The sequence below is a fragment of the Scomber japonicus genome, chromosome 2 (assembly GCF_027409825.1).
Source record: "Scomber japonicus isolate fScoJap1 chromosome 2, fScoJap1.pri, whole genome shotgun sequence".
Taxonomy (NCBI): domain Eukaryota; kingdom Metazoa; phylum Chordata; class Actinopteri; order Scombriformes; family Scombridae; genus Scomber; species Scomber japonicus.
In genome coordinates, this window is record NC_070579.1 from 11,911,943 (window position 1) to 11,937,312 (window position 25,370).

Below are 25,370 nucleotides of genomic sequence, written 5' to 3' on the forward strand. Positions count from 1 at the left end.
TGATTGACAAATAAAGCATCTTAAATCTTGAATCTTCACAGTGACGCCCATCTGGATTTGATTTTTCTATATTTTTCTTCTCAATAAACCTCAGAGCCGAACCATTGATGAATTCATCTACTAACAAGCAGTGTTGGGGAGTAATTTAATTACAAAATAAATGTAAGAGTAATCTGTTACAGTTACTGAGAAACAATATGTCATTAAGTTAGTTATTTATGAAAATGTAAGGGGGTTACATCTGAAGTCAGACCTTTAAGAGGGTTTTTCCCTCCATTTTTCAAATATTTAACATGTTACTGAATATTTATATTGCTGTTTTTAATTCTTGAACATTTCTTCTAAATAAATGGTTGTAAATTGTGTCACAGTACCAATTAAGCCCATCCCAGACTTTAGACTTTTTTCATCAAATATCTTTATTTTATATTCCAAAATCTACATGAACTAATGAATACATTTTCAAATGAAAGATTAATCTTAAACTTTATAATAAATGACCTCCCTTATAAATTATGTCAGTATCCATGAAAAACACCTGAACTTAGATTTTGGTGCTTAATGGGAACACTTACCCTAACAGCTGGAAACATCTGTTAGAAAATTAGAAAAGTAATTACATGTAATAAGTTATATTACTTTTATTGAGTCATTGAAAGAGTTACATTACTTATTACATTTTAAATGGTGTAAATAGGATTCTGTAACTTATTACATTTCCAAAGTAACCTTGGCAACCCTGCTAACAAGTATTGTGTGTGTTATTCCTTTAGAAATGGCTCCAAAGACTAAGACAAAGAAGAACAGCAAACTGCACACATATCACACATATCACAACCTCTTGACTTCAAATTTTGAGAAATTTACAACATTTAAGAGGTTGTTCATCTGTGCATGGTAATTATTTTGTAATCTGACAGTAATGTGAGAGTTTGTGTGTATTTGATTGGCCACTGCAGCAGTTTGCCAGATGAAGTCGGGATGCAGAGAAAGTTAAGCCGTCCGATCTCCATTGTTGCCAACAGAGGGCTTTATTCAAATGAAAGAGGGTGGAGGTTGCTTTATTTAATGCAGGGCTAATGTCTGTCTCAATGTAGTCTGAGGCTAATCAGGCCCATGGGTACAGTACCGCCGTACCCCTCGGCCAAAGACATCGTTCCCATAGAGGACTTTAAATAACACTTAGCTTGGCTGCTCACTCAGGATGATTAGCCTTTAGAGAAGCTACTGAGGCTGTTTAGACCTGACAACAAAACAAGCTATTTAACCTCTTACCAGGCATCACTATTTTTTTATGCATATAAAAAAAGATACCCAAAATTACACACATTACTGATATCAACCCTGGTCTCATTTTAAAAGGTCTTTAAATTTTACAACCAAAAAAAGTTGAGAATGAGTATAAATGATCCTGAACATAAAGCACCAAAGGCTAAAGTGTCCCAATCCTCCAGCTGTCTGGAGGTACAGTACAGTAGGTGAGTTACTACAGTCTGGTGTTGCTAGTGCGAAATGAATATTCCTTTAAGCCAAGTCAATTTTTCCAACAGTCACGCATAGTTTATTGATTACCATTTCAACTCTTGAATTTAAAACAGTAAAAGGAGGTACAGTCATTTTATGAGACGAAGGAGGGGAGGCGGGGGGGGGGGGGGGGGGCGGAGGGGGGGCAGTAGCGATAAAGCTACAAGCACACATCACACCACTGCCAATGCACTTCTTCTTCGCAGCTTAAATGAGCCCCTCTAAAATATGACCTCTAGGTGAAGTACTGTGGCGTGTGCAGAAGATGTGCTGCTGCTGTGTTGTAAAAATGAATGAGTGCGCAAAAAAAAAAAAAAAAAAAGAGGAGGGAGGAAAAAAAAAAAACAAGGACAGTATGTGGCATGTACTGTACAAGAGAATATGTTTTCTCATGAGACATATGGCTGCACCAGCTGGAGTTCTTGTATTGTTGCTGTGATGATGAGTGGTTTCATCCTCCCGTTCGCTTCCTTTTGTTTTATAGGATTTGCTCCTCCCGCTTGCTTCCTCTTCACCACATGTTTATCTGTGTCATTTCTTTTTTTTTTTTTATTGCCACCTAGACATTTTCCCTCTCGTCCCAAGCAAGCTAAACATGCACCGGCACCCGATCATTAAGATTTTATAGTTCATCAAAATCAAATTAATACCCAGATAGTTATTTCTGCGTTATAAAAGTTCCTAACAGTAAACATGATGTAACGTAAGGTTAAAAGCATGCCTGTGTTACATCAACATTTTATATAAAGCAGGTCAGGAGAGTGAACAACAGATGTGTGTTCAACTGAAAACTAACATGTGTATATTGTTTAAAATTTATTAGGACCCAGCCGACGTCGAGGAATCATGAATGTATGGTTGTATGGTTGTATAATGCGGTGTATTATACCTTTACCTTTATCCATTATTGTTTCCAAAATGATTCCAACACATTACTTCCTCAGATGTCATGATTCATATTCAGCACCGCTCTTTACATTTCTCCATTTCTGCGTTACAGAAGAGAAGAACAACAGAGCAGTTTATGGAGGGCAACAAAACAACAACAAACATTTTACCCCCCCCTCCCCTCCCCTCCCCTCCTCCTCCCCTCCCGTTTGAGTGCACTGCATGACCTTTTGTGCTTATGCACTGTGAATTTTGAATCATCGCAGATCAAATATTTAATCCCCGCCCCCCACACACACACACGTTCAAACACTAGCTTGAATTTTGAATGTTGTTAGAAGGAAGCAAAGTGATGTCCTATCACTGTTTCACCTCATCCCTTCTTTCTTACTGCTTCCTACATAAAGGACCACAGAGAGAGAGAGATGAGATTTAAGCACATAATCATTTATAAAAAAATTCAATCAAAACTACAAAAAAACCCAAAAAGAATAAGAACGAAATACAATCTAATGAAAACTAACTTCATTTTTTAATGCATCCCAAAATAAAATTGTAGAAAATCTACTGCTCTTGTTTTCAGAGCTGTGAATGAAGACCCTGAAATGGAGAATAAAAGAGTCAACATAGCCCCTGCCTCGGTAAAGATGGCGTAAAAAAAATTCATCTACAGACTCAGACACACTCTTCTTTTACTTGGCATAAAGTGTATTCAAACTTTTGTGGGCAGCATGTCTCAACCTTTTTTTATGGGGGGGGGGGGGCCAAAAACCAAAATTCAAATACCAGAAGCTTTTTTTCGGTGCCATTTTCATGACAGCCTCGTTTGTATTTTCCGACTATTATCGATGACATAATCCTCACACAAAGTAGAGAGAGACCATTTTTGCTTTTCTTAACTTTGTAAATGTGAAGCCATGATGGAAGTGTTTCATTAAACAAGGTGTTCACAACCCTTCACAACACAGCACTGAGTGTAATACTCAGAGGTTGAGAAATACTGGCAGGGGTATCTTAAAAAGAGAGAGAAAATAGCAAAAAGGAAAAATATAGAGAAATTAAAAACAAAAGCAATCTCATTTTGAAGTTTTGAATTTTACAGTCCTGTTATTTTATATAGTGGTTTGTCGGCTGAAGAGGTCGAGGGTCACGGCGGAGAGGAATGCCGGGATGCTCTTCTGGTGGTGCAGATGAAGTGCCACCATCTGTCCGAGAGTTTTGGAGAACTCTGTTTCCATGAGCTGCATGCTGCCGTTGGAGCCCTGCACACACACACACACACACACACACACACACACACACACAGAGAGAAAGACACAAACATCAAGAGACAATACCAATATCAAACGATAAGACCTGGCTTTTCAACTACATCCATCTCTAGAGAAAAACTTTCAAAGTGAAGCAAGATCACTTAAAGTTGTTATTGTCTACCGGGAATTGTCAAGTGTGCAAGAGAGTGTGTGTGTGTGTGTGTGTGTGTGTGTGTGTGTTTGTGTGTTGTGTGTGCACGCGTGTGTCTGCATTCACAGCAGGGTGAAGGTGTCTAAATCTGTGTGGATTAATTAAAAGGAATGAGGAGCAGCTCTGGGCGATGAAGTGAAGGAGAAAAGGATGAGGGGAAACGAGGAACAAAGTAATTAAAGCATTGCAGGGAGGGGAGGAAGGTAAGAGAGGAGCAGAGTCCCATGGCATGCTGGGAAGATATTGAGACATCTGAGAAACGTCCTGTGTCAATGTGTGTAAGAGACGCAGGATTGTATTTGACAAGTATCATTAAAAGGCTTGTAAAACCGGAGGCTAAAGAAAATACTGGGAAAAGAAATTAAACAAATAAAAAAAATGAATGAATGAGGAAATTAACAAAAAATGTATTATTTCACACATTTTTATCTAAAGGCCAGAAAATAGTTCCTCAGAGGAGCTAAATAATGCCAGAAAATTAATGTTTTCTTTTAAAAATCACTGTAATTAACTTTTAGCATTATTATTATCACCATTAGAAAACCATTAGACTTAAGCAAGGGAAAATAATCAATTGAAAAGTATTGTAAGACTAGTTTATATATTATTATTTTATATTGTATTATATTATTCAGATGAAGAGAGAAAATCCCGCTCGACAAACCAATTAGTGTGCTTCTTCACACACATCAGGCTGAGCTGAACTCAGCTGTTCACTTGTGTGAACGGGCACAAATCTCTGATGGCTGAGAGGAGAGGATAACTGAACTAATGACATTTGCTAGCTGGCTGCACAATGCTAAACCAAGGTTGAACACAGTATGGAGGACTCCTGAGAGACGGACAGAGAGGAACTTTCTGCTTTAATGTTGTTTTATGTTGTTGTATAAGATGTATGAATGCAAGAAGTGCAGCAGCATTAGTTCTAAGAGAAGTTATAAAGGCTGATAGATTTGGATCAGAGAAAGCGTTTCATTTGATTATCTGGTAGAATGAGAAGATTAATCACTTTTCCATTGTTGATTCTTTCTTTGCTTTATCTCAAATTAAGTGTTGTCACTTTATGGTGCTATTTATTGATTGTGGTTCCAGTTTGAACTGTTTTTGTTTGTATCTTTTTCTACATCAAATCAAGTGTTTTTGCATTTGAGACCCTCCAAACTTTTTACCTTATACTACCCACAAGGGCTGTAAGGATTTGGTGAAAAGGTCATATTGCGATTATTGTGGCAAATATTGCTATATGATAAAGAAAATCATGAATGTATAATTACTGATGATTTTGAGTTTAAGCCCATTGATTAAGCTTCACCGCTTTCACAATGTTAGTGCAGTTATAGGTTTTTGATTTGCTAATCAGTGCGTTATGGAGTCACTTTGTTTTGTTTACAGGCTGGTTATTAGCTAGCACTTCATATTTTACTTTATGCTGTTTAAGCTGCTGATATAAATGTGTTGTGTTGCTGTGTTCATTTGAGATGTTTCACAGAGTATCTTTCTGTTCTATGTCACTGAGCTTGAGGTTGGGTTTTTTTATTTTTATTTGGCCACTAGTTCGGAGTCAGCCTGCTCGTTAGCTTCCATTAGCACCTGGTCAGTGGTCTGCACACCGGTACGTCATGTGACCATGCACTGCACACGCTTCACTAATTACACAGAGACTGAGCAGTCTGTGAAAAACCTCCGCTTATGGTGCGGAGATGACCAAACGTTTCCATGCACACATTTAAATTGATTTAAATTTATATGTCTCTTTTGCCATGATAAGTGTCTTTTGCTGTTATATAATTGCACAGGCATCACTATTGCTATTAGATTAATCGTGCAGCACTAACTACCACCCCCAGACACTCTGAGCAATGTGGCCCTTATCAAGACATATAAAGCCTAGAAATCAACTCTGAGATGTGGAGAGTAAATCTGTAGAGGCCCTGGAGGTTTAACGCATGTTTTTAATATGTAATGTGTATATGATAAAGCTAAACTCTTCATATTTGAACACAATACAAGTTAGATAACCTTAGAGTTACTGTATGTACTTTTCTTCTACATATTTCTTTGGCATTTCAGCTTTTATTTAATATACAGTCAAGAGGCTGGAAACAAGAAATTAGGGGAGATAGAGAGAATGAGGGATGACATGCAACAAAAGTCTCTGGATGGATTTGTTGTGGTTATGTGGTCACAAGGCCACCGTGACTCTCAACTCTGGTGGGTTTTAGAGATTAAATGTGAACTTCTGTCTTTAATCAGAACATTATTTATTGTATATTGTATTACTGTTATTACTTATGTCCTTAACTTTTACACATTTACACAGACAGTAGATGTTTTGCTTGCTTCATACACATAAAACAAACCACCTGAAACACACCAACACACCGTAACTTACAATTAGTGATATTATCAGGAAGTCCGATAATATCTGAATCATGAGTCAGAATATGAACAGTATGTAAGTGTTAGTAAGTTGTAATCAATAAGTTGCTTACTCTAAGACAGAGGTGTCAAACTCATTTTCATTCAAGGGCCACATACAGACCAATTTGATCTCATGTGGGCCGGATCATTAAAAAGATGGAGGGAAAGAAGGAAGAAAGGAAGGAAATAAGAAGGGAAGGAAGGAAAGAGAGGCAAAAGGAAGGAGGGAAGAAAGGTAGGAAGGACAGATGGGAGAAAGGACAGAAGGAAGAAAGGGAGGAAGGATAGATGGAAGGAAGAAAGGAAGGAAGGAACAAAGAAAGGATAAAAGGAAAGTAGCAAGGACAGATGGAAGGAAGGAAAAGAACACAGGAAGGAAAGTGGGCCGGATTGCACTCCTTGGCGGGCCGGTTCTGGCCCACGGGCCGCATGTTTGACACCCCTGCTCTAAAGATACAAATAGATATAATAAGAATATTTTAACATTTAAATAATTTGTTTAAATGAACCAACTTTAACAGTAAGAAACATTTAACACTGAGATCAATCTCATACCAAGTACTCCACTAATTCAGCATTGCTCTCCTTTAAACCTGTCAGGCTCACCATCGATACGGCAGAACGACACATTCTTCTAGTTAAAACCTGCTGTTCTTATTACCCACAATGCATTAGCTAACTGCTTACAGTACAATGTAAGACTGGATTTCATTCTATAATCGTGAGACTATTCAATATTTTCTCAAATGACGCCGGCTTTTCCGTGACTATTTTCTCGTCGTTCTATCTAACTGCTTCACTCTGGCTTCATTTCCCCGACGGTTTCTGCTGTTTTCTTTCCCTGTGCGACAGTCTGAAAGCTTTGCCATTTCCTCAGGCGCACGCACACACAGATACAGAAACACGTGAGCGTACACGGCTCTGGAAGCTGCTGGGGCTCTGGGAACATGGAACACATACATCAAAGAAAAAGTTACCAAGGAGATCTCAGTATGTGAAGCACCACTGAAGTTTGTCCTCTGCATAGACTGTGAGTGTGTACGAGTGTGTGTGTGTGTGTGTGTGTGTGTGTGTGTGTGTGTGTGTGTGTGAGTGTGTGACGCAGTGGACAAGTTGATGGCCTATAGGAGCCGAGGACTGTCAGGACTCCCACAGCCAGTCAGAAAGGAAAACTAAGATAACAGAAGCACACAAACACACACACACCCACACACACACACACACACAAAAAGGTGATTGAGCGGGGTTTAAACAGCTTTACACAGATTACCAAAGGTTACAGAGACAAAACTGAAGCGGCAGGGCTCTGGATCTAAAACAGATAAGGAGTGTTAAGAGTAACGTGGAGAGGAAATGAGAGAGAAATGAAAGCGGGAGAGAGGGAGAGAGGAAGAGAGGGAGGCGAAAATCCACTGATTCCAGCAGATTTACCATTTTAACTGAATACTGTTCTTACAGCTTCATCAGCAACAGCAGAATGAAATGTAACATTAAAAGTCAGCGAAGGCTTTTCAGTAAACTAACCTTCAAATAAGGAGTTACGCGTCAACATCATTTATATGTACTTAATTAGTTGCTTGTGTGTCAAAACAAGCAGCTTGGCTTGTGACTGATGGAGGTCTGGTATGTATTAAACTACAGCTGCAGGCACTGTAAAACATAGAGGAAGGCCTTCTTCTTCTTCTTCTTCTTCTTCTTCTTCTTCTTCTTCTTCTTCTTCTTCTTCTTCTTCTTCTTCTTCTTCTTCTTCTTCTTCTTCTTCTTCTTCTTCTTCTTCTTCTTCTTCTTCTTCTTCTTCTTCTTCTTCTTCTTCTTCTTCTTCTTCTTCTTCTTCTTCTTCTTCTTCTTCTTCTTCTTCTTCTTCAAAAACGAGTCAAAACAACTATATATGGAGATATTTGGAGCTGGTTGTTGAGCGGATCAGTTAGAAACAGCTGCAGGGAGGAAAAAGCTGCAGTGATGATGATGATGTCTGATGAAGAGCCAGCACATCTCCGACAGGTAAACATTTTTTTTTTTTTTTTTTTTTACTTTGCCCTGCTGTGTAATGGAAAATAGCTCGTTGTGACTACATCCAAAACAATGGTAGTTCATTTTTTTTTTAAATGCTACGATGTTAGCGGTGCAGGGCGGTGAACTAGCACACAGCAGATTACCATATAAGGAAATCCGTCAAGAGTCGATGTCAGCTCGGACTGAAAGTAGAAAAAAATACGTGTTAAGCTTCATGTTCTTAGTGTTCAGTCTGAAGCCTGCAGTGCTTTATTATTCCAACCCCATTATTTAACACGTCAGACACTTTTAAAATGAACATCCAACACTGTAACATTATAAGGAAAAGTATAATATAAAACCCATTAGTGCTGGGAAGATATAGAAAATGTTTTAGTGGTGTGTTTTTTTTGTCGTCTGTCTCTCATGTGTCTGATGGAACAAATGTACTCCCATTATTTAACACAGCTGTACACAAGGCGGCACACAACACACACTGGCCTAAAACACTGATGTGCCTCTTTTGCCACGAAGGCTGTGTGGACGCTGTGAGAGCAAACAGCCACTCTAATGGTTGTGTGAGGCTATATTTACACAGACGATGCTGACATGATGTTTATCAGGTATAATGTGTCCAAGTGAGGATGATAGGAGTGTCATTAGTTTTGTTTGTATAATGTTAGAAAATAGTGAAAAAAAGCCCATTATAATTTCCTCAGAGTCAAATGCGAAATCATTAAATGTCTAATTTTGTCTAACAGTCCAAAACCTGGGGACAATCAGTTTCCCATGATGATAATACTAATAATAATAATATCTTTGTTTATATAGCATTCATCAAAAACAAAGTTACAAAGTGCTTCACATAAAAAACAAAAACACAGCAATAACAATAAAAGTTATCGCTGAAAAGTACTAAAAGCAACATAAAAATGATTATAAAACCCATAAAACAGAATAAAAAAATAGAATCACATGAATTCAGGGGAGGTGATGTGATGAAAACACATTTTGAGCTTAGATTTAAAAAAGAAGCCACTGACTCAGCCTGCCTCATTTCCTCGGGCAGGGTGTTTGATAGCCTTGGGCCCTTATTTCAAAAGCTTCGTGCCCCCTTAGTTTTCAGCCAAGAGTGCGGAACAGATAGAAGACCGCTGCCCGAGGACCTCAAAGTGTAAGCGGGGTATAATGCATGACAAACGTGAAATCATGACATTTGAGAAGCTGACACCAGCACATTTCTGACGTATCTGCTTAAATCATGACTAAAACGATTCTTTGATTATCAAATATAGCGTCAATTTCATGAATGAAAACTCTAATAAGACGAGATGATACGGCACTGACGTCATTAGAATACTAACTGTGATTATATCAACATGCAATGTTGTTTTTTTACATGTTGGCGGTTGGCTAAAATGTTGATAGAACATAATTTATTGTAGGCTAGGCTAACAGCTAGCAGTTAGCATGGGAGCTGACCAGTTAGTCTGTTTGCATCCGCATGTTAACCAGAGAGACGTTTGTTTGTTCAAACTGCTGCGGGAAGTCAACACTTTTCAGTCCAATGTAAGAAATTAATTATGTTTAAGGGCGCCAGTGACAAGAAAGAGTTTAACTTTCTGCTAACAGCTAACCGCTAACCGCTAAATGCCATCTACTGTTCGACTATCTTGTCACCGGAAGCTTCAAGTTCACAACAAATGCATCAACACTTCTGGCCAGAGACGAGCAAATTCCTCAACAGCTAGCAGCTAACAGTTAGCATGGGAGCTGACCAGTTAGTCTGTTTGATTCCACATGTTAACCAGAGAGACGTTTGTTTGTTCAAACTGCTGCAGGAAGTCGACACTTTTCAGTCCGATGTAAAAAATGAATTATGTTTAAGGGCGCCAGTGACGAGAAAGAGTTTAACCTTTCGCTAACCGCTAAATGCCATCTACTGTTGTCCGACTGTCTTGTCACCAGAAGCTTAAAGTTCACGACAAATGCATCAACACTTGTGGCCAGAGACGAGCCAATTCCTCAAGAACAAACAGCAGTGGTTACACTTTCTTTTATTATAACAGCATCTAATTTAACTTTATTTTAACAGTATTTGATTTAAGCCAGTGTGACTATGGTAACTGCAACTTAAAATGAAAATATTACCATTGTGTTAGAATATCAGTAAAATTGAACCACTCCACATTTTTATGGGGACCCCCTGGAGCCCTCTCAAGGACCTCGCTTTGAGGACCAGAGACTCAGATCCATCTAAATCACACTTGAGGCCAGGCAGCTCCATTTTTGTTTGTTTAATATTGCAGAGAAATGTCGAGCATTTGACTTGTGGGTCCAACAATTCAAATCTTGACATGTAAGCCACGTTGGTGAGGGAGGAGGCCATGTAAGGTTAATAAGTTTTGTTTATATATTTATTTACTGAATAAAATTTTATTCAACAGCAACTATGACTCTGAATGATGCTGTCTTGTTTCATAGATAGCAGAATGAGACCCAAACACTGTCAAACATGATCACCTGTACGTAGGTAAGATGTTATAAAGTATGACCTGAAAATAAGAATGTGTTGTTCGTCTTACCTCATGAATAGGCTACTGTTATGTGAAATGCAGTAATGATTGTACCCCATGCAGTGCATTGAAAAGACTCATTTTTAGCTCACTTTCAATGCATTATGATTATGCTTCTCACTTTCAGTAGCAGATTTTCCCTTTTTCTTTGTTTGCCATGATACAATTTAACATTTCATTTCAATGAAACCCTCATAGTTTCTTGTTAAAACCAATAAGAAAAACACTGTGAACAAAACTTCAGGGGCCAAGCACACTTGAAGTTTCCATTATGGGTTAAGTACCTGAACTTGTGACAAGTTTCCAGCTTTTTAGTATTGTGTATTTTGCTGCTGTAACACTGTAAAGTTTGAATAAAGGATTACCTTATCTTATCTTGTGTCAGAGTTGTACCTACATTTTTGGAGGGCAGAATAAAACATTTACACAACCTGATTAACTTCACTATATGCAATCTCTTGTAGACAAGATATTACATAATTAAACTAAAGTCTGTTTAATGACAAGTCAGCAGCAAGAGTTTAAAGATTTGAAAATCTGTGGGTGGATCTTTAGAGCTGTGCATGCAAGACGGCCCAAGAATATTGCAGATCTGGAAGCTTTTTGCAAAGAAGAATGGGAGAAAATCCCAAGTACAAGAATTGAAAGACTTAGCTGGCTACAAAAAATGTTTCCAAGCTGTGGTATCAGCCAGAGGGGGTGTTACACAGTACTGAATATGCAGGGTGCCAAAACTTTTGCACAAGGAAAAAAAGTTTTTTTTGTTTTTTTGTTGGCAGTTTTGTGAAATTTAGGACACAAAAAGCAACTATGGATTAACATTTACTGAAACATTTTGCATTTTTTCCATATCCCAGAGAGGCTGTGCTAACATCGTTTTAATTCAAAAACATCAAAATATGTTATTTGTCAAGGGGCTGCCAAAACATCTGCATACAACTGTATTTCACTAAAACCCAGAGATGTCAACCTCCTGGTGGCGTTAGAGGAAAAGTCAAGGAATCTAAATCAGTATGCATCATCCTACTGGGACATGATGTCTGTCTAAAATGTCATGGCAATACTTCCAATGGTTGGTTATTTCAGACTGAACAATACTGCCAACCCTAGGGCCAAGCTGCAAGCCTGGCTAAAAATAAAACAGTCCTGTACACATCTACTAAAACCCTCAGTGGGATACGTGCTGGATACATAGGTCAATGAAATAAAATAAGCAGGTGTTGCCCACCAGAATCATATCTTCTTTAAAGAAGGAGGTTTTGGGCAAGGTTGATCTTTCTCATGAGAACAAAATAAGTGAGAGTAATACAGAAAAATGTAATACCAAATATAATGCCAAATATCCATTCAACTGAAAATCAGTAGCATTTGGGGAACTACATGCAGCACTGTCCCAAAACGCGAGTCAATCTCTAATTGCCGGGAAAGTCTTTGCAGCATATCTCATTTTAAGGAATAAGGTAGTGCGGAGCGAGTGAGAGTGAGAGTCAAGTTTTCATATGATCATAAAGTTTTCAACCTGGCAGTAAATGTACAGAACAGGCTGTAGCACATCAGTTAATAAACGCTGCAGCTTCTCATGACAAATAAAAATGTCACATCTGTTGTTTCTCCAACAGCTGGAAAAGTGATGGGGGTTAGCGACCAAAGTTAGCAACAATAGGTTCAAACAGAAATGTGCGGCTGTACCAGGCGGGGAGTTCCAGTCCTCTGAAATGAGGCCAACGCGGAAGTAACTTAGAACTGCATTCTATCAAAAGGCCACCAGGGGGCGACCATTTTGGTGTCAAAAGGACTTCCGTCTCTATACAAGTCAATGGAGAATTCACCAACTTCTCACTTGATTTCTAACCTCAGTAAACGTTTTCAACGTTTCAGTCTCCCTGATTTTATATTTGACGATAAAGCAGGGTATGCATTAGGGCATGGCTACGTCGTGATTGACCAATGTCCTCGAGATCCAGCCCTCGCAACCTATCGCAACCTCCCTGCTCCGCCCATGGCCCCCCCGCCTCATGCCCATATAAGTAGGAATTTTTATTTTTCCCAGCATGCACCTGAAATTTTCAAGATGGCGCTGCCTAGATTCGAAACTATTGGCTTCCGAGCAGCAGTCCACAAACCAATGGGTGACGTCACAGATGTTACGTCTATTTATACAGTCTATGGGCTGTACACTGCCAACACAAAACAGTTAATCTATGAAAACCTTAATGTGACCCTATATAACATAATATAATTGATGTGAAGAGCCTCTACATAAACACCACACACAGTGAAGGTTTGAACTCAACTTGTCATTTTTTAAATCTCTTTCATCCAAACCCAGCACGGAGAGTCCTCTTGTTCTTAACATTTCTTTTCTGTTAAAAATGATCATTTTCTTCACACTGGAGGAAATGTCATGTGCAGTTAAATGGTGCCAAATTGCACCTCTTAAAATAAGTGTCTTTTCTGAAAATACAGATATGAATGTTATCTGAATTCTATTGGACAGTATGTATTTTTTAACTTTATATTATCTAACGTTGAGGTGGAGGTGCTTCAACATTATAGTGGAGGTAAACTTCAGTCCAGCTCTTAAGTGCTCATAGTTATAGGAGGAAATGAGACCGTTGCAATGTTGTTCATTTAATGATGTGAAAACACTGTAATGCTGCCATTTGTCCGGCTCATAAGTTACAAGCTATGGTGTCTGTTTAGAAGTGGATCCTTTGCTGTGTAGATTATCATTCATTTCTACCTGCTGCATTCATCTGATTTAACATTCATAGGGCAAAGTATGCAACAGTAGTCATTGTCATGCCAGGGAGGTCTGAGATTGTTAAAATAATGTTTCCTCAATTCTACACCGTCATAATAACATAATCAATATTCAGCCTGTTATCCATGGGAAGAAGATACAGCCGTGCCACCAAACAACGAAAAGTTGGACTCAGAATGTAAAGTACTGTACTGCACCAATTGGTCCTTTTTTTATTTTTTATTTTTTATAATTTTCATTCAAACTTCAACATTTATACACAAATTAAATGTCTACTACTATAAAAAAAAAAATTAACTATCTATTTAGACACACACAGACTTACAAATATGAACATACAGCTCTAAAATGTCTGTATGTCAAATTTAAATAGTTTCCAAGTGAGTCCAGCAACATCATTCATAAAAAAAAGCCAAATTTAATAAAATTCCTGGACTTCTCTTGTTGTGTTAATAATAGGCCTTGATATAGTTAAGATTGGAAAGCTCAAACCATCAGTCGGCCTAACAGTGAATAGCAAGGCTTTTCATTTTTAAACCAGGGAATTGCATTTACATTTTATGTTTTGACGTCTGAGCTGTGTAAAAATAAAAGGAGCTGGTATTTTATTACGCTTAATTGTTGATGCATTTTTTTTTGTTTTTTGGTCTCATTTTTCTTATATCAAAGTTGATCATGCAGGTGCACTCTAGGAAAATTGGAGGCATTTAAAGCTGAGTGAAAAGGGATAAAGTGCTGCTCGTAGCTGATTGCTATGAATGTGAAAAAAAAGGAAAAAGGGGACAGGTTGATAAAAAAAAAAGGATTCTTAAACTGAGTGAAAGTAGCTATACAAATACAAGTGCATAATTTAATCGAATGAATAAATAAATTGAGTTATCGTACTTGTTCTGGTAAAGATTCCCAGAGGGTTTATACCTGTCTGCCTGGCTGTTAATTTAGCTGTACTCATATTGGCCAATCTGCCTAATGGGGTACTCTGCAGTAATATTATGCAATTCTGTTCACGTATGGTAAAAACACCTTGCACCAAAATACATGTAGAGTGGTTGAGTAATTTCTGCTTGTTAGCACTGAGAAGGCCAGTCTTATGTACCCATTAATAGTTTGTGATTAAATAAAAAGTAATGTACTATAGGAGGGATCTTCTGAAGTAGGTTTGATTTTAAATAAATGTGACTCAGAGGGCCACACGTTCTGCAAAAGCTGGTTAGATTTATTCTCACGTTTCACTTTTCTTGTTGTGGGGGAGGGGGGTTAGATTCAAAATAAGTTAATGAAAGGTCAGGGGAGGTTTTTTGAAATCAGCTTTATTCAAATACTGACCTTATCAATGCTTATTTGCACATTCACACTACTCCAAAAAGTGTTTTAAACAATATCTGACCTTTATGAAAACAACAAGGTTGCCGTTCATAGTTTGAAAACACCTGAATTTTCCATGTTTAGCATAAGGAATGAGATGCAGAAAATATGCAGGGGTGCGGTCAAGGTAAATAACGGTATCACAGGAGTGACACCAACGTCATTCAACACCGAAAAACTATCTCACTAAGAACGGGGCGATGAATCTAACAACACAAACTTAAGACACAAAATCTAAGGACAGACTTCAACAATGGAAAAGGAGGAGCGCTATCCCATTCATGCCCTCTTCTCATTTGTCTATCCAATTAAAGGAAATCAATACTTCCTGGCTTGAGATGCAGGGCGGGGCTTTTTTTTAGTGACCTCATCCAACCAAGGAGCTGCATGCTGCCTGAATGACAATCATGCTCCTCTCTCCCAATGCAGGCAGGGTCAGCGTAAAAGTGCATGCCCACACCCTTAGACAGCTAGTCAGAGACACATGAAAGACGAGAAAGCAGACACAAATAACCGAAGCCTTTGTTTTCGTGCCAATAAAAAGATGAGAGGCAACACTACTGAGCGTTACTGTTCTCCTGACCTTGAAATAAGCTTTGCCTCCACGATTGGTGTTTTTTTTATTTTATTTTGTCCGGCGCAACACGCATCTCAAAAAGGTCTTTGCATGGGGGTTTAGAAGTGTTTACCAAGTTTAACTTTTTAATACCACATAGAAAACGATTAAGTCTTCAATTTAGGATCACAACGTTCAAAGACTGAGAAGTATGATGGAGATGGAGAACCAGTTGGGACTAGTGCTGGGCAATATATCAATACTGTCCTACTGTAGATTTTGGATAATAACAATGTGATATGGCAGAACTGTTGTCTTTTCATAGTTTTCTAGCTTGCATTACAGTAAAGTAATCTCTAGCCGTTTTATTATTTGCCTTTATGCACTTGGTCATTATACCCACATTACTAATGATTATTTAGCAAAAATCATTGTGTGTAAATATTTTGTCAACGCACCAATAGTCATCCATAAAATGATCAATGACTGATCAAAAGGTATTTAGTCAAAAATATTGTTGAGCACTAGTTGGGACAATGTGGCCTAATATAATTCATTATTATTATTTTTTCAACAATTCCCAGTGGTATTGAATAATGGTAAATGGACTGTACTTATATAGCGCCTTTCTAGTCTTTACGACCACTCAAAGCGCTTTACATTACAACTCATTCACCCATTCATACACATTCATACACTGATGGCAGGAGCTACCATGCAGGGTGCCAACCTGCTCATCAGGGGGAATTTAACCATTCATTCTCATTCATACATCATTGGCACAGCAACAGGAGCAATTGGACTGGACTGGAGGAGCTGGGAATCGAACCACCAATTTTCCAATTGGAGGATGACCGCTAATTTGTGATAATATTTTTTAATTTGATTAATACAACCTGGACCCAGATATACACCAATAAATGGATGGATGGATTGTTCAAGTGAATGTAAGTTTTAGCTAAAATCAACATTATTAAGTTGCCTTCTTTTCTACACTGAACTAAACAAATCCAACGTAACGCAGCCCCTGTTTGTACTCTTACAGCATGCCAGTAACCTACATTCATAGGTGTGACGTGTAACCCAACAGAATAAGCTCCCATTCACACCATGCCGGCTCTGTGTCTACCTCTGTAGCTGCCTGACTGACAGATCAACTCTGCCCCCCGTGCTCCGTGTCTGTACCTTTTATACAGAACAGCGAGGTGGAAAAAAGCCTTTTTACAGGCTGTGTAAAGTGACTTGTGATTTGTTGAGCTTCCTAGCTAATGTAGATACAGCAGCAGTGTTTGCTAGAGGTCTTATGGTGCTGACTGAAGCTACACTCAAAACAATCCCACACTTAGTTTATAGATTTATAACGTCTCCTGACAGCAATCACACGCTAGTTAGTTATTATGGCCCTTGTGTTTTGTGGTTTGTTTTATGATTTGTGTGTATGGTGTTAATTATTATTTGTGTTCATGTTGACACAGGAGAAAGCTGTCTATTTAATTTGACCATATGTGAATGTTGCTCTCCTGATAAGTTTTATTTTGCTGTCTAAAAATAAAATAAAAAATAAAATAAAGTTTACACAAAAAAAAACTTTGTGCTAATTCTAATTTATGTAATGCTTTTTAAGACTTTTCAATATGTGCAGATACCCTGATGAATATAGTTTTTCTAATTCTACTTTATGAAATGTCAAACATTTGTTTAAGAAAAAGCCCATCACTATTTTCTGGAGGCCAAGGTGACGTCTTCATATGTCTTCGACCAAAAGCTACAGATCATATTTTTGGAGAAAATCAGCAAATCCTCATATTGGAGAAAGTGAAATGCCTGGAATTGCCTGGCATTTTAACTTGCTGAAAAGAGTGAAGGATGACTCTATTATCAACATAATGGCCATTTCTTCCCCTCTAATTTATAAATGGATGAATCTTTCGGGTCTGCTTGGTATTTTGGTGAAAAATGGGTCTTTGAAATGGCACTGAGAATGGATGACCATTTGATGATTCTGTTTACAAGTCATGACAAATAAACACTTCTATCACCAGACTGGCCGGTTAATTACTCAACAACTTGACTCTCAATTTCTTTCCGGAAATCCACTCTTCAACTTTCCCTCCACCAGTTTGTCTCTGTCTCTGGTTGGCTCAGACTCTGGCTAGATTTCAAAACAACTGCACTCAGCTTGGTCCCAAACAAGCTCTGCAGTGGTTTGTTTTTTTTTTGGGGGGGGGGGGGGGGATGATCTGACCCACAAGGTGTACACTGCAAGTTTGAGCTAAATGGCTCCTGTAGCTAGGTGTGCCTTGCATACTGGGATGTGGATGAGCAAAATGATCAGTTTCTAGCAGCTAGCTGGAGAGTGAATGGAGGTTTAACCGGGTCTGACCTGGACTACACAGCAAAGTATGTTGCGTTCTCCTTTCTTCCTTCCTTCCTTCTGTTTTTTGTTCTTGCTCCTGCTCAGACATACTGTATCTGACCAATGAGTGGAGTGAATGTCCTCACAAAAGCTTATAGTGATGCATTTTAGTTGGATTAGATTTTTCTCCAAGTGGAAAGAAACTAAATCAAGAGGAAAATGCACCAACTCGGACCAGCGGAAATGCACTAGAGACTTGAAAACACCTTTGGATTGACTGCTATGAAATTTCGTTGACATTCATGGTCCCCACAGGATGAATACTGATACTGATACTGACTTTTATGGCCGCCTGAATTAGTTTTGTTACAATTCCTTCCCCCAAGATATAAAATGTTATTTCTCCTACTTGCAGAAGCTCTGGCAAAGCTGTTAGAAAGTTTTCAGGCAAGTACAATAAATGTGACTAACTGAGAGGATGATGATTAATCTCCATACTCTTACAATTTATAGTTACAAATGACACTTTTCCCCAGTCTTTTGTGCATAGAGTGTTACACCTAAAGACAGCTTCAGTGTCCTTACGCACATGACACGCTGCTTTGCACTGGTCTTTGCAAATATGCTGTTAAAATAGAAGCCTCAGACTGTGTGTGGCTGCATGGATGTGACAGATGGCTCTATATTGGGGTGGTGACATGCAGTTCACAGATCAGTTGACCTTTGTCTCCACTTTCCACCGCTAATGAGGAGACTATTCTTTCCTGTCTTACCCTCTCTGTCTCTTTCTCTCCTCCCTCGGCTGCACATATCTCTCCCTCGAATTTATCTCGCTGCAGAGATGGAGATGCATTCAAATTCAAACTATTTAAATGCAATTCTCTTTTACACCTTTGCTTCTTTTAAAATTCCATCGTCACCTACCACCACCTCCGCTCCCTCCACTCCACGACTGTCCCAACAGCAGCAGCAGCCAGCGGCGTCGTCAACAATAAACAATCCCACTGACTGGCATAGCTGCTGATTGGTCGGGGGTGAAAAAAGCAGGGCAAATTAATTGAATAATCAGAAATATGCAAATGAATAGCTTTCAATTTAAATGCAGATTTTGGCATTTTTCTGCAGTCGGGAGAAGGATGTGTGTGAGACAGAGAGAGACAGCGGAGAGGCATAAAGTAGAGCTCACACCGAAATAATTAAATCAGCAGCGATTATATCCATATTTATATTCTAATCAGCTTTTTGTTTACCATTTTAAAATGTTGTTCATGTATCTAAGCAATAAAAAACTAATGACTATATATATATATATATATATATATATTTATCTAAAAAAAAAAGCTGTTTGGCTTCTGGTGTGACAAACATCCTCTCTAATCATCAACCTGATTCACACTAGCATAAATACATAAAAGATGGAAACCGACACCACTGAAACTTAAGCTGTGAGTCTTCAAACACTTCCTTTACTTTATTTTCTAAGTGTTTCTGTAATGCCACAAAGTCACAATGCTTCAAAATTGCAAATTGTGTACTTAAATGGGTTATAACTGTGCTGGTGGCCGTCAATTACTTTTAACTGCTCCTTTCTAAATTTTATCAAACTTATTTTCTGTGTCAAATATTTTAGTTTTTGAAGAGTTAGGACTAGTAGACAGACAGGGAATGCTGCTCTGGTGTCTCCTTTGATGTGTGATTGACAGGTCATTAATTAGCTGCTTGGAGTTGAGAGAATAACAATGTGCCGACCTCTGTGTAGTGTTAAACAAGGTCTGGACCATTATTTGCCGGATTGTGCACCATTAAAGTTTCAAGCAACGTATTTGAAGGGAGGAAGAAAAAAGTTATTTATATGCAGTGCGGACTTCAACCAGAACTCAACACAATACAAATGCTCTTTCAGATAGACCTCAAATAAACCTCATCTGCAGCAAGACGTGTCTGAACAACAGTAACCCCGACTTCGTTGTCCAGCTAGCTAGTAGTGCTGGGAAATATATCGATATCGTGATATGAAGCTAGATGTTGTCTCTGATTTTGGATATTGTAATATGGCATAAACGTTGTATTTCCGTGCTTTTAAAGGCTGCATTACAGTAAAGTGATGTAATTTTCTTAACTTAACAGACTGTTCTAGCTGTTCTATTATTTGCCTTTAACCCACTTAGTCATTATTTCCACATTACTGATGATTATCTATCAAAAATCTCATCTTGTAAATATTTTGTGAAAACACAGACAGTCATCCTTAAAATATTGTTATACCCTTTTATTTCATCTATGTCACCCAGCACTATTGGCTCGGGCACCTGCTCTCCAGTTGGACAGGATTGCTTCATTGTCTGGTAAGAACCACTGATACGGTGGTTTGTACGTTTTCCATAAAGGAGAGGAGGATGAAGTTTTAAAAAGAGACTGTGAAATGTACAAAGTTCATTAACCTGTTTAGATTACTTTCTTCTATGGAGGATGGCAGAATACACTAAAGTACAGCAGGTTCAGCAGGGAGACCAACTGGTGAGTGAAACATCCATAATTAGTCTTTATTAACTTAAATTTTGGTTATGAAGAAATCAGTCAGAGTATTAGATGAATCTTTTAGATGAAGACTGTCTACTCGATGTTTTAACAGGCCTTACAGTATTGTATCCATGTCTATTTTATGTTAGTTATTCCTGTGTAAGAGATAAATGATACTGAGACAGTGCACCTGGCTATCAGTGGTGATGCCTAACTGTTGGTCAATAGCCGCATGTAGAGCGCTGCATGCTGTCCTCGGTGCTGAAGCACTTGGACGCGACTGGTAACCGTTTTTTTTTTTCTTCTTATGAAAAAGCTTGTCTGACAAAGTGTCTCCACTGTATGTTTTCTGAATCCCGTGTCACAAATGAACTCTGGACAATGTCCGGAGAATAAAGTCTGGCATTCAAAACAATGCGGCTTAGCTGGCCTGCTGTGGTTATCCAGCGCCAGCAGCATGATAGAAATGTCATCAACAAGCCCACTTGCTTGCTGTGAATTCTCTGGAGAATCCACTGCTGTATTCACACATGGGCTAAATCAGTCATTACGCAGACTTTGTTCTAGGGAGCTGGAAGGGTAAAGTCAGTGTCACACATCCGGTCCGACTATTTTGGATATTTGCGTTAACACATACGGCTCCTCGGGAAATGTCCAGATAACTTCAGGGTTGCAGTGATGTGTGAAAGGGGCTTTAAATATAGGCTTGCTGGGCTCAATGAGTGACAATTTTTGTTTATGGTTAGGACAAAAATGGATATATCAGCTAATTTACTGTTGTGAACTTTAAAATGACTTTATCAGAAGGGCCCCTCTGTCCTGAGGGTCTGGCTCCATCCCTGTGTGTTGTCTTTCTTGAGCATACTTAGTATTTTCTATGGCTGCATGCATAACACTCTCCTCAGCCAGGTGGAAAAAAATATATGCATATATTGGTAGCAGCAATGAGAATCGGCCAAAATAAGTAAAATATCAGCATGTCCGCAAAAACATCTAATATTGTGCATCCTTACTACACAGCCCAAGCAAATAAAGGAAATGGTGTCTTAATACATGGCAGTCAAAATGATCAAAATTTAAAAAAAGATTTCTACAAACTCAAAAAGTGGCAATAAAATCATGTGACTGACTGACTATAGTGACAAAGGACAACAGTGATGTGTCTGTGAGTCCGACGAAGCTCTCTTACTCAGAAATATTTCATGACCTCAGGTGGACTGGTGTGTGTGTGTGTGTGGTTCTGATGTACAGTATCACGTTACCATGGAGACAGCAGACATATGTTCTGAACATCGACCAGAGGAGCTAGTGACGCCGACAAGCACACACACGCACACAAACGTGCATGCACGGAAACACACACATTTACACATACACACCCTGAGGGAGAGCAGGACAGGAAACTGTCAGGAGGAATCAGAGTCAACATGCTCAGTTCTCCTCTTTCTCTGGGATTTTACTCCAAGATTTCTCTCTGAGGGTTTAAGTACATGAAGACATATCCACCGAAAATACAGTTAATTTATTCGGTCTTATATTCCCATCAGCCTTTGTGTTTACTGTTTATTAGTGCTTTGCTCATGTTTATCTTCATAGCTATCAGCAATACATCAGTAACTGTTTTGTTTCAGTCAGTCCCAGCAAGCCTTGTTTCTCGTCCCAAAATATTTCCACACCCACTCATCTTTAAGTTTCATATTTATTTTATTGCTTTCAACTCTAATGCACATGAACAAGGGTTTATGTGTGTGTGTGTGTGTGTGTGCATAAACACTAGAAACAACGTGCAATGCAAGGCGTACTGTAACTTACTGTGATCTCCGTAATAACATAAGACGCATCTCGGACAGAACAGATTTAAGTTATACAAACAGCAGAGATAAAAGTTCATCCAATTACACATTAACTATGGCTCAGCAGTATCTGGAACATTTTTTTTTCTCCACTACAGCATTGGTCTTTAGTCCACACCATGACCTTATTTGATAATACAGCTATAAATAGGTATACTACTGTACTACAGCAAGAGCTTTGCATCCACTCTACGCTAGTTAAATTTAGAAACACAGCTTTTGCCTTTTTGTTTCTGCTTTCCATCCACACTGAAACACAACATCCACACTGACTGAAACACAACATCCACACTGACTGAAACACAACATCCACACTGACTGAAACACAACATCCACACTGACTGAAACACAACATCCACACTGACTGAAACACAACATCCACACTGACTGAAACACAACATCCACACTGACTGAAACACAACATCCACACTGAAACACAACATCCACACTGACTGAAACACAACATCCACACTGAAACACAACATCCACACTGACTGAAACACAACATCCACACTGACTGAAACACAACATCCACACTACAACACAACATCCACACTACTCTTTTTTTGGTTAGTTTTTACTGTGGGCAGAGCTTATTTTTGTGTTTTCCTATTCTAAACTATCTTTCCAAAAGTAGTGAAATTGGCACAGTATTCATGGACAAGGCCTCACAAACAAAACCTTGAGTAGTGTTGTAGCAATAAATGAATGTTGAGTGGGGCGTTCATTTAGCTGATAAGTCTCCACTTTCATCCAACAGGCTTATATTTTTATCTGAATGTTTGCAGGCTAGGTGATGGTACCTTTTTAGGTGTTACATAAAGTTTAATTTAAAAGTTATGAATCTATTTAATGTTTGATTCCTTAAGCATAACTGTACCATGATATTATGATTACTTATATTATATTATTTATTTCTATAATTATTATTCAAATTATATTCTACACCAACAGTGTAGTATGGTTACTGCTATTAGTGCGATACCAGGTGTCCGTCTGAACACAATTAAAAAGGTAATTGTGCATGAATGCAAATCAACGTGCAAATGAATGTACTCATAAACGATGTATGCATAATTGATGTATGTGTTTCACTGTTTTGCATTTCTTATTGTTTGTGTATGTTTGTAATCAGGTTTTTTCTATTATAATAAACTGGACAAGACCAATGTTCATTATGTATGTTGATGACGACCTGCTGCACGTTTTCTACTGTTTGAATACAAACATGTTGCCCAGGTAGCACAATGTGGATTTTATACCTTTAATTTAAATGAGACAGCTCCTTAATCGTCCTCCTTTTTAAAATTAGCTTTATTGATATTTTTACACCCTACTGGGTGCTGTCAATAGTGCTTACGTGGGAAATGAATGTGCTGTAACTGACATTCCCTTTAAAATGAGCTTGCTCGTTCCACTTTACTCTGAAATCAATAAAAATAAATTAAAAAAATGTAAAAGAAAATGCAACACCTTTATCGGTCCTTATCGTTTTAAGTGCCTGCCACACTTGCTACAAATAACTCTCTAACACTCAGTAACATTCAATCGGATTGGTCTGAAAACGAGGGACAAAGATAACATGGTGAGGAAGGATGACACCAGGAACCTTTCTGGCTGCCGGCCCAGCTGGATCTAACTGTACGAGCTCCAGACAACTCCTATAGTGACCCTGTAACTATCAGCAGACATGGCAGTCAAACTGTGCTTCCAAGTTATTTCAAAATCAAGCTATAACAGACAAATGACTGAACCATTCAAGCAGTGATGGCTTACAATCTGTCTTACACACATATACACACACACGCTCACAGGAAAACACACATTTGTGTGGCGTTAATCATTCCCAAGTGGCTGATAAAACAGAGACAGGTCATTAAGACTCGACAGAGATCATAAACTGTACTTTATTAACTGTCGGCTTCTTTCTCCCATTGTCACACAAAGACACTGATACAAATTATTTGGCTTTTTCAAAAGGCACCATTTCATCGCTTCTACAAACCGTTGCCATTTTTAAAACGCTCTGCTCTGGCTACGCATCACCAACCTGCCACCATCCCTCCATACATTCTTTTCTCTCCCTCCATCTCTCTCCGGTGAGAGAGTTGACAGTTAATTGGGAGTATGTTTTAATGAGCTGGCCCTGAGATTCTATCTTCTCCTTTCATTAGGAAGTGAAGACAGGGGAGGCAGTGTGGGAGAGAGAGAGAGAGGGAGAGAGAGAGAGAGAGAGGGAAAGAGAGAGAGAAAAAGAAAAAGAAGGAAAAATCAGTCGATAGAGAACATCTCAAAGTTTTTAGACACTGCTGTGGAAAGTACAGCCCTATGTGTGTGTTTGTTTCTTTGTTAATGAGCTAATCAATAGCAGAGGTGTGTAAGCCCAGCAGTGAGTCCGCTTCGGGAGATTACTTATGGAGAGACAGAACTTGTACGACTTGTTTGTCTCTCTCTTGTTTTTCAGCTGCTCTCAGTCAACAAAAGTTGATCAACTGAAGTTCCTCAGATACAAATGAGAACAACACAAACATCACAGGGTCAATGTCACGTTTTTAATCGCCAAATAAAATGTACCGCATGTTTTTGAGCTGGTAAATGTCTTTAGTCAGAGTTATAATGCATTCAAAATGTAATCAAAGAGTAAATATGAAAGAAAAGTAAGTCGACATTTTTAGACCTTTTCCAAACCTGCTATCCAAGCGTCGATTTTATAATGTCAGATGGCCTTTACTCAGAACCTTTAAATGGGCAAATGTTAATGCTGTGAAATAGAAGCTCCTCCTTGAAACTTCTGGAAGAAAAAATGATCAAATAGCTCACTTGCTTGCACAGCTAAGGTGTTTATCTCGCTGATTAGCAGAGCCTCATAAATACCTAATCACTGATGCTAATCAGCCATCTCACCTGGGGGGGTTAGCTAAAAATACAAATTACACACATGCTTGAGTTAGGCTAATGCACCCAGACATTTTTCTGCACACTTTCTGCACGCAAATAATCTCGGCATCACAACCGTTTTAATGTTGCATTAGTTCATTATTAGCTGACAAACAGCAGGGTCTCCTAACGTGACCCCCACTGGAACTAAGCT

At 38.6% G+C, this 25,370-nt stretch overlaps 1 protein-coding gene across 1 annotated transcript in view; it reads right to left on the reverse strand.

Moving 5' to 3' along the window:
* Window positions 1-3,446: 3,446 nt before the first annotated feature.
* Window positions 3,447-25,370, reverse strand: part of mad1l1 (mitotic arrest deficient 1 like 1) — a 67,328-nt gene continuing 45,404 nt past the window's right edge. The window contains exon 18 of the mRNA XM_053332411.1: window positions 3,447-3,674. Coding sequence (XP_053188386.1) covers window positions 3,525-3,674 — 150 coding nt within the window. The 3' untranslated portion in view covers window positions 3,447-3,524. The remainder of the gene's footprint in view (window positions 3,675-25,370) is intronic.